Source organism: Aptenodytes forsteri, unplaced genomic scaffold (genome assembly GCF_000699145.1).
Source record: "Aptenodytes forsteri isolate BGI_AS27 unplaced genomic scaffold, ASM69914v1 Scaffold54, whole genome shotgun sequence".
NCBI lineage: Eukaryota > Metazoa > Chordata > Aves > Sphenisciformes > Spheniscidae > Aptenodytes > Aptenodytes forsteri.
The window spans coordinates 15,798,227-15,809,086 of NW_008796044.1; the positions used below are offsets into that span (position 1 = coordinate 15,798,227).

Below are 10,860 nucleotides of genomic sequence, written 5' to 3' on the forward strand. Positions count from 1 at the left end.
GCTCTTCGCTGTCCTCTCCCTGGCGACATCCAGCCCCGGGGACGGGGGGATCTGGGGGACGAACGCGAAGCGAGGAAACACATTAAAACCCCCGGCGCCTCTTTAGGTACCTGCTGTCTCACCATGAAGCTCCTGACAGCAGCTTTGCTTCTGCTGTTCATCGCCATGTGCTTAGCCAGCGCAGAAGGTAAGTCGGTTTATTCTGCTTATTCCCATGTAAATCTCTTTTCGGGGGGGTTGCTTTTCCAGTAATTTTTACTTGCCTGTTGCTAGCCTTGAGTTGGATTGAGCTGTCCCCCTGCATGTTGGGAAAAGTGATGTAGCGTATCTGTGGGGTAAGGTAGCTGCGAGTTTTTTAGAGGTGGAAGCAGAGGTAAAACACATGCAAAGTTGTGTCTTCATCGCGAGCCAGACAGCCCCAACTCACGGTGTGGGAGGTCATGCCGTGTTCTCTGTTATTCAGGAATATAGCTCAAATATCTCCTTCAAAACTGAGGGTGGTTTGCACAGGGAAAATAGAGCAGAGCTGGATTTGATGTGGTAGCGCAAATTCCACCGAGGGTGCCAGTGTGCCTTTTCTGCTGTGCACAAAAATTAAAAAACACTCAGCTTTTGTCTGGCTGCGAATGCACCACAGCATCCGTGCGAGGAGAAATGACTGAAAGTCCTACAAAGTCCAAGAGAGACGGGAGTAAATGAGAAAGTAGCCGAGATGTGCGTTTGCTTGCTCAGTTTAAAGCGAGCTCTGACTCACATTTCCTTTTGTTAAATACAATTACATTTAATCACAGCAGGTGCACTTTAAAAAGCTCTCATATTTACTAAACCTCAGAACATACATAGTGCTCCAAAACTTATTTCCCAGAGAGTCACTACCTTTTCCTGAGATATAGCAAAGAAAATATTACTCTTTTTAAGCTCAACAGCATTACAAAATTCAGTTTTCCCCACTGAGGCTTGAAAGACCGAACTGAAGTTTGTGTGCGCACGTAGGCTGGCAGGGAAGGGACGTTTGGTATGCAGGAGGCTTTGCAGGCACATGAGAAAATGCTTTCTCTTGTAGGCGTAAAGTGCAAATGTTCAAGAAAAGGTCCTAAAATAAGATTCTCTAATGTACGGAAGCTGGAAATAAAACCGAGGTACCCGTTTTGCGTGGAAGAGATGATTATGTAAGTTTTCCTTCATTTATTGCTTTCTGTTTCCCTATTAGCTGTATTGCTTTACCTTATACTGCAAGTTCCTTCTTTGTTCTTTGTTTTCCTCATGCCCTGGCATGCTAATTTCTGGGAATAGGCATTTGCTGTAGCAGATGCAACAAAATGGGTAATTCTGACCAAAAACCCAGCTATCATTTTTCAACATAATCTTTTCGCTCAAAGAAATATTTACAGAACAGGTAGCGATAAAAGGATAATCATTACTTCAAGCGAAGACAGGGACAAATCCTACTCCAAACTGCCTGATGTAAAATCCAGAACTATTTAGTCAAGTTTTTTGGGGGGGCGTGCAGAGTAAGAACACGAGCAGAGTTTGGTCCATGGTGGTTTCTGCGAGGAAGAGTTATCCCAACCAGAGTCAGATTTTCGCCTGCGCTGTACCAGAGCCATCCCCTTGTATTCAGTGGGATTACCTAGCACGTAAGAAAACGCTTTCCTCCCCGTCTCACTGCAAGCCGTGACCAATGCTGCTGTGAAATCTCAGAGTGATGTAGTGACTAACCGAACCGAGGCAGGTACGGGGATTTTTGACATCTCCGACGAGTGGCTCAAAAGGAGGGGTTTTTTTTTAGATTTTAAATACGGGTGGTTTGTGGGGGGGTTTTTTCTGTCCTGTTTTGCATATCTTAAGATCCTCCAACAAAACACCATCCAACCAGCACGTGGGGCTGGGTAACGACCAGAAGGGCAGATTAGCCGAGAAGACTGCACCGAGCCCCTCTGCCACCTAAGAGGGGGAGAAAAGGGTCCCAAGAGCAGCTACATGCCCAGAACGCCGAGGACTGATTTACTCCAGCGTTTGTGCTCCCTCACTGAACATTTGCCATTCGCTTAATCTTAGAAAGGTGCTTTAACAGCAGGATCTGAGTCCTGTCCTGCCGAGCCGCGTACCACCTCCGGCACTCTGTAATGCCCACGGGGCCAAATCCTGCCCATCTGACCGGCACAAACAAGGAGATACCACGGGAGCCTGATCCTGCCCGTGCACAAACGGCTTGCCAGACTTGGTGGAGGGCATATGGAGGAGGAACGGAGAGCCAAGCTTCCTTAGGCCGCCAGACTTGGTGGAGGGCATATGGAGGAACGGAGAGCCAAGCTTCCTTAGGCTTCCTCCAGATTTACACCAGCATCACTGTGAGCAATGCTTAGCTCAGGGAACACCAGACCCACCTCTTTGAAGCCCAAATCAGCTGATGGTGACCTGAACAGAAAAACGCTTGCAGAGCATCACTGCCTGAATCAGTTCCTTGCAGCTTCACTTTGTTTGCTTTGACCTTTCCATAGCAAAAGGATGGCGTAGAGAGGCACTAACTCTTCGCATCCCACTCCTGGCATTTGCCCGAAAGCAACTGATTGCCGGGGGGTATAAAATAAATCTCATTAATGCAACATTTCACTTTCAATCAGAAAGTCGGGAAAGCTGGAACGCTGTGCACGAGCGGGTTGCTTTCCCAGCTGGATAGCTATGCAGATGCCGAGCAATGCTATTCAAGACCGGAGGGTTGTCCTGTGCTTGCAGCGGCTGCGGGGACAGAGCTGTCCCATCGCTCTCCCATTGCTGCTGCTGCCCGCGGGGCAGGCAGGGCTAACCCGCTGCCGTCGCTGCCTTTCCAGCTACCCTAAAGCAGTCTGAAGTCACCATTGAAAGCAAACTGAAATTAATATTCAGAGAACCAATTGATCCAGGAGTCTCCAGACGAGGCACAGAAGAGCTAAATTCCTGCGACCGAGTTTTTGTTGCTGCGGTGATCATCTAAAATGAGTTGTCGAAGCTGGGTCCCCTCCTGACCTCCTCAAAAGCTCTCGTATCTTTTCATATGGGAGAAATATGATATAAATGATGTTTGGCAGAGAAGAAGTAGGTACGATGGGTGCAGTTTAGGAAAGAATTTGTCTTTGGCCATAACCCCCCCAGCAGAGCTGTGGTACAGGATAAGAGGGAGCTAAACTGAGTCCTCAGTTTATTCAAAACCTATCAAGATTCACGGTACATCTAGCAGTAATTGTGTGTGTATCTGTCTCCCAGAATGAGGAAAAGCAGCAGAAAATAGGAGGCAGGTTTAACTCTTTCTGTCTGAAAGGATTCAATCCCCCTCCACATATTGCCCCCTCCCAAAGAGGGGGGACGTGTCAGGATGAGAACAGCTGAGCCAGAGATGGGAAATGGGCACCACTGGGAGCCTTTCTCCAGGGGCAGCCGAGGTGGATGGCAGTCCCTGCACCGGCTCAGGTGAAGGGACCAGAGCCAGGACCCTGCTGGCCCCAGGGACAGGGTGTTTGTAGGCAGCGGTGCAGCCCCACCATCCCTGCAGATGAGATGCGTGGGGGCACGAGGCACTGGGGGTCACAGACCGACCCAGGGGCGCTTGTCCCAGCCCTGGAGGCATGGATGTACTTGGAGGTTTTTGGCACAGGGTCCCTCACACAGCCTGGATGAAGGCTCCAGCCACCAAGCCCTGGGCAGCTAAGGGACAGCTCAGCACATACCCCTGGAGCAAGCTCATGTCCTAAATGCCACTGGAGGGATCTCACTGGAGGTGTAAGTTCTGGTGCTTCAGTCCTTTCTCCATCACTCTCCACCTCTTCTTGCAGCCCATCCAGACAACTCCTCACTCAGGGTATTGGCTCCCACAGCGCCTCTTCTTAGGCACGTCCCCTTACGTCTGCCAGACCAGTGTCCCCAAGAGCAGGGCCAGGTCAGCTCAGGGTGCCCAAAAATGCTACCACCCAACCCCATGCCCACAGCATCAGGGACTGCGGGGGAACCGCAGAGGACCACAGAGCTGCTTTGGGAACGTCTCCTCTGCTGTCCAGCCTCCAGCATCAAAGCAGAAAACCTATATGTGATGTCAAAGCAACACATCTCAGCCTGAGAAAAGCTCTGGTTGTTCACCTGAGAAGCAAACCGTGCATCTCCTCCTCCTTAGACTGCAGGCTCTAGTAAATCCAGAATTGTCCTCCTTCACTCATGGTGTAAATTGAGGGCTTGCTGCTTTTCAGAGGTGCTCCTGCTCTGCTCCTCCTGCGATTCAGCTTGTACATCTCTTTCTGGAAATACTCTCTATGGTCTGTCAGAAAAGAAATCCAAGCCAAGGTCTGGCATCAGCCAGTGCAGACGACACAGCCGAGAAGGTGGCTGCTGGATGGAGAAACTTTGTGCCGACCTCAAGTCCCTTAAAACTTGCATGCCTCGTGCCTCCCGTGAAGGTTTGGTTTCACTCCCATTCAAAGCTATAGGAGAATGTCCCTTCTCACGGACAGAGGGGTTGGCCGAGAATGCCCTTGGAGCAGAGACAATCCATAGATTTTAGCAGTGACCCTTCCCTTTCCCACGTCTGCAGCCACAGAGGCTCTTGGAGGCCTTCCACGGCTTTCCCACGCGTTGGGGAAAGGGCCACATCCTCCCAGAAAACAACCCAAAAGTGACACCTTGTCTTTTTGTGACTTTAGCTCACACCTGATGGAGGTGGAGCAGAGAAGGGGAGCAGGGAAGGTTAGTAGGATGGAAAAAACTATTTGAACACCTTGTACAACATTGAAATGGGAAACGTGGTGAGACCCTTAGCTGAGCTCATGCAGGCAACATGCAGCGTTTCACTTCCAATCAGGCACGTCCCCTCTGCGCTGGGCGGGTGAGCTGGGAAAGTTTGCAAGGCACTTTTTCTTGTGTTAGAAGATAAACAGCTCCTTTCTGAACCAAACCATAAAAGAAGTCCATCAGTATGCACAGATATTTCTGGTTTTCTGCCATCCTTTTACTCATGTCTCTAGCAGTGTTTAAATAATTCCATTATAGGATTTTAGTTAAACTGAAAACCATGTTTCCCTGTTATGGATGGTATTTCCAGAAAATGAATAATTTCAAAAAAATTGTGGTGTTGTTTTTTTCTTTTTAAATCACAAAATTAATAACAAAAACAGAAAACTGCTTGATTTTGAGCCCTGAGAAGCGATAGCAGTCTTGATGTTTCTGAAGAGCCATCCTCTCGGGAAGCAGTTCCAGGTCTCTCCTGTCACCTGGGTTGTGGCAGACCAACCAGCAATGGCTTCACTAAGCTCTCCAGGAGGAAGCTTGAAATAACGGGAAGACCTTTGCCACGTTTTGCCTCCCAGCACGTCTTGTCCTGACAATAAGGGGACGCCAAGCTGCTGCTGCCGGCAAGGAGAGAAGGATCAGCCTGTGATCAGAAGAGGCTGAAGCCCCCAGGACTGCCCGCCTGGGGCTCAGAACTAGTCCGTTGGGCACACAGGCACCCTGCCACGTGCAAGTATTTAAGATATTTCTGACTTAAAAAAAAAATAAAATAAATTTAAAAAGGGGAAAAAAAATAATCAATGAACCGGGTCTGATCTTTTCTCTTGGCTGCAGCATTGTTGAGTGTAAGGGAACCATCTCCTCATGCAAAGACCTTGCGGTTGCCTGAACGAACCCTAATTAAATTAGCTATTAAGCTCAAAAGAAAATATCTAACAGACAGGCAGAGCAAACCCACTGATTAAAAACAGCGGGTAAGTCTTCATCTGGTACAACCGAGTATAACTCTGTGGAAAATATTGCACTGCGCTGATGATAACAGCTGAAGATCTGTGCCAATATTATTACAATAAACTCAAATATCTGCCATAAAACACAAAGCATGAAAACCCCTCCCACTGCCCGGCTGGGTGGGAGCCCCCTGACCGATTTTGGCATTTACCTTGAGTGGGAGCAGAGGACCGGCATTTCCCCTGACTCCCGTAACCTGTGCTCGCTTGCCTTGCAGCGTGACTCTGTGGACGCGGGTGAGAGGGGAGCAGCAGCACTGCTTAAACCCCAAACGCCAAAACACAGTGAGACTGCTGAAGTGGTACAGAGTATGGAAAGAGAAAGGCAGGTAAGTACGAATTTGCTCAACGGGGGAGGGAGAAAGTCTTGGTGGCGATTTGGGCAATCAGCAGCGTTCAGACACAGAGAAGCCAGGAAAATGCACACGCTGCAAATGCTCTATCCAGCACAGAGGATGTATTTCATTACCAAAATTACAGTTATAAATGGATGTTCTTGATGTTGTTTCTTTCCTGCCATATGCAGTCCTCACTTCTATTTTAGGAATAGGCTGTTCCAACTATAACTAGTGATTATTTTCTGTTAAACTATTCATCAGCTGATGCTCTCAGTTATTTACATACACTCACCTCCCTTCTACGGGTAAAAAGCCAAGATGAAAAGCTAAATTACTTTCACACGGTCGCAAGGAAAGCAGTCAGCAGAGCTGGAAAGAGAGTGCCTTGTCACACACTTTAATCACACCACCTCAAAATCGTCAATATCTGATGACGCAGGTATTTGCCAATTTTAACTAGTATATCATTCCCAGAAAAACAGTAACTTGCTGGTAAGAATCTCTGCCACCTTCTCCCTTGCAAAGAGAATTTTTTTTTGTTTTTGCAAGCCATCAGTCATGGATAGAAAGCAAGAAACATGAATTCCTGATGGTTGATGGTCAGTGGTGATGTCTCTATCTGTAATTAAAGGGAGCTGCCCAACTCCTACCACCTCTCCAGCCATGGCCAAGAAAGAGCCTCTGCACGCGGTACAGTCCCACCAAACCCTGATCCTCTTCAACTGATGGGAAATTTGCTCCTCAAAATTGAGCTCAAACGAGGCCAGCGAGCAGCAAGCCCCATCTCTCAGGAGGTCCAAGGGTGCCAGTGAGCTCCGGCACAGCCACGCGGTGCCCGGTGGCACAGGCAATGCCACAGCACTGCCAGCGGTGGTGGGTGCTGAGCCCCTTGGCCGGCTCCCCTGACTCCCTGCCAGCTCCCTGCAGCTGCTCCACAAACAGAGCACGTGGGGAAGCCCTGGCTGTTGCATAACCACGTATTTACACTCTTCCCCTCTTTTTTTTTTTTTTTTTTCTTTTTATAAGGCCGTCACTAAGATGACGAAGGATGCTCAGCCCCAGGCTTGTGCATTCAGGAAACGTGCAGGGTTCTCCCGAGCGGACCGAGAGGAGGGATGCCCCGTGCAAGGCTGTGAGGGCCGGGGTCCGTGTGCTGAAGACTAGCTCCTGTCTGCAGATAACAGTGCTGCTCGCAGTCTCCTCCATAGCCCAAAATAAGGGTCAGCTCGAGGCTTCCCCACAGTCCAGCCAGGGGGTGGGGACTGTCCCTGCTGCTAGGGAGAGGAGGGGGGATGGCGAGCCCAGCGTCCCCACGGCTTTGGCTGCCAGCCTGGGGCGTGCAGAAAGGACGCAGCACAACCCTCAGCGTTTTACCTTGCTTTGCCTTGCCCAGCGCTGGCATCGCCGCGAATGCCACCCATCGCACCCAGCGGGTCCCCCCCCTGCCCAGCAGGCCCCCGCCACTGCTAACCGGGCAAGCAGGGCGGCCGAGCCGCGAGCCGCCCAGCAGGTCCCCGCCACTGCTAACCGGGCAAGCAGGGCAGCCGAGCCGAACTGCGGCTGAAGAAGCATCAAGTGATTATTTCAGACATAAAGAGCCTGATTTAAACCAAGTCCTCATAATAAACAAACAATTTGTCAGTGCCTTCAGTGCCAGCTGTACCAAACCCACTGAATTACTCCCCAGGAAAAGCCAGGGAATTTAAATGTAAATGGAATTTACATTTAATTATAGTCCAAATGTGAATCTCTTCCCCAAAACAGCATTGTCCCTAGTTTTCCCCATGCCATGGAAGACCACTTTCATGCATGCTCCCCAAAGAGCCAAGGATTTTTCAGCAAACCAGCCTGTCAGGTGGTCTTCTCAGGATGTAAACTAGAAAAATAATACTGCCTATAATACCATTCCAAACATAACAGATACTGTGAATTTATTATCTATGTACAGCTCGTGATATACTTCAACATTTGTATACGAGATAGGGATTTTCCAGTGGTGAAAGTGTATTAGCAGATGTGGATTTCTTCATCTTACGTATCCTGATAATCGTGGCAGAGCGTGTTACTCCCCGCACGCCTGCAAGACGCGGCGGTGCCAGAGTACAGCCCTCCTCCCAGATGCTTTAGCGATAGCAATCTGGGGACTGCTGAAGTCAATAACTTACTTTCCAATTTACTTAAGCAAAGGCTAAAAATCTGGCTTCTGGTTTTTTGTTGTTTGTAATAATTTTTATTATTATTATTATTATTTAGAAGGCAGTTTTTTCATTCATAGTTTAAACATCTTGCTCTCGGCTTTCCTTCTGTTTAGGGTTTATGAAGAATAAGAGGAAGCGGCGTGAGGAATGGCGCAGACTCCCTTGGCTGGCGTAGGACTGGGCTCTGCAGAAGATTATTTCTCTCTCACAGACATAAGACACAAATTCTATATTATTATAAAGCACTTTTTACCAAGGGTCAGTTTTTACATTTTATAGCCATGTGCAAAAGGCTTCCAGATTTCACAAGCATCCGTTGCACTTCAGATTTCATCCCCGCCTGCTCTGTCCTGAGATTGGGAAAACTCATGCTTTTCATTTTAGAGAGATTGGTTTTTGGGTTTGGTTTTGTTTGGGGTTTTTTTAATTGTTATTCATTCATACTTCACTATGATTGCAATCGAGCTTTATAAGCTCATTAGACAAACAGTAATGTTTGTAAAGGTGTTACACAGCCGTGTCCCTCACCCTTCCGCAGTGGGAAAGCTTCGGTGCTGTGGTTGGTTGTCATGTTTGCAGGCTCCAGCATAGTCAGGCAAAGCGGGGACCAAAGACGAGTCTGCTGGGGAAGATGCCACTGAAATGTCGTGGCTGTAACTGCAGAAGTGAGGTCCCTCAACACGTCGTCAAATGAGTATGAACATCACTTGTGTACCTCTCCTTTAATGGACTTGAGGGCTTGCTGCAAGGTGAAGCGAACCATATCTTCCATTTAACGTTTCATGCTTTAGAAAGCATTTCTAGGTCATTTTTATTACTAAGAAAATGTTTTGGGTTTGTTTTTTTTTTTTCCACCTGAAGTTCTTACAGAAAGTTTGTGGCTTCAGTACCGAGACATTTTAAGCTTCAAGACTATTGTGTATGATTTCCTAGATTTGTAGCAACAACAACAACAAAAAAGCCTTTAAAAGGTACCTTTTTATGAAAAATATGATAGGGCAAACATAAATACCTATATATGTTTTAGTCACAATACAACATATCCATTATTTTGAATGTAATACTTCAATGTTAAGCAGTGCATTCGTCTTTTTAAAATAACAAAACTACCTTTTCATTTGTAAATACACTATAGGAAGTCTCCCTATATTATCTTTCTGTATAATGTACTGTACTGCTAAATTATCATATGCTATTTAAATGTTTGAAGTATTTAGAAGGTTGCATGCAGATTTCATATTTCTTTCTAAGACAAATGAAAAAAGTAATAAAAAAAATATATTTGAAAAAAGCTGACAATTGCTCTTGAATTTCCTTAAGCCATCAGGGAACTCCAGCCGCTTCTAATGACTTTTTTTGGTGGATGAATTGGTTTGGGGAAAAACACTGAATCAGAGAAGCTGATTTAGAGATACGACATCTTGATGACACTGGAATTGGAAAACATTATTCCAGTCCAATTTACCTCCCTTTCTCATTTTAGGATTTGGGCTTTGCCCAAACACTGAAGAATCTTGTTACATAAAGAAGGGCTATGCCATGCACCTATAGCCACTAGCCCAGTGTTATGTTAAATAAATGTTTTTAGATGGATCCAGAGTGGTTGATTTACAAGTAAAATGCAGTGATTTAGAAAAGATCTCGATTAGATTAGGGAAGGTTGTACAATGAAAGTCAGGCAACAAAAACCAGTGAGCCACCCCCTCCTCTTTCTGTGCGGTTTCTGCCCTCGCCCAAAGGGAGAGACTTTGCACCCAACAAGGCTCCTACACCACTCCCCAGGTAAAAAGGAAAGCAACGGATAGGAACCGTAAAGCCACCAAGAGTTTAAATGTATTAAAACCTCCTGGTGTTCCCCGAACAACACCACTCTCCTTCCTGGCTGCTCCCCGCTGTGCAAAGGCGGCTTCGCACGGGGCTGCTGCAGAGATCGGCACGACTCCTGCGACAGTGATCTTATACTATATAATCAAGGCAACGCCTGGCCTCAGCTCAAGGGTTTCCTCCAGTTCAGACAGAAAAAAAAAATATTATATATATATATTTATAGACACACACACGCACTATATACTTATTTACTGTGATAACACCCTGGCAGAGCTGAAGAAGAAAGAGCTGTTAGATTTCAAAGTATTTTCCTATTCTGCACAAGGATGGAGCTATGAGCTTCAGATGCCTATTAGTAAAAAGCTTGAGAAAGATCCCAGCGTATTTAAGAAATCACACCCTCTGGGGATATCGACCGCAAGGCGCTGCTTCAGGCTGAGCATCGGAACCCGATCTCCAGGCAAGCTGCCCCTCTCCTTTCTTGAGTCACATTTTAACAAAATCAGTAGTTTCTCCTTGAGGAGACTTGATTTCAACACACCGACAGACTTCAAGAAAAGGTTTATGCTTATTTAGCAACTACTGGGCAATGTATTTCCTGGAAAAGTCTTTACACGGTTGCACAAGATGTGGTTAACGCTCCATTGGGAATGCTGCGCACCGCTCCAGTTGCCCAAACGCAGTACTCAGTGACTCACACCTCGCAGGGTATAGCCTGTACAAATGACTCTTAAC

At 47.1% G+C, this 10,860-nt stretch overlaps 1 protein-coding gene across 1 annotated transcript; it reads left to right on the forward strand.

The window, feature by feature from the left end:
- Positions 1-35: 35 nt before the first annotated feature.
- CXCL14 (C-X-C motif chemokine ligand 14) lies at positions 36-9,589 on the forward strand. The gene is made up of 4 exons (XM_009285910.1): positions 36-187; positions 1,064-1,169; positions 5,981-6,091; positions 8,412-9,589. The coding sequence occupies exons 1-4, from the start codon at positions 124-126 to the stop codon at positions 8,425-8,427; spliced, it is 297 nt and encodes a 98-aa protein (XP_009284185.1). The 5' UTR covers positions 36-123; the 3' UTR covers positions 8,428-9,589.
- The last annotated feature ends 1,271 nt before the right edge of the window (positions 9,590-10,860 follow it).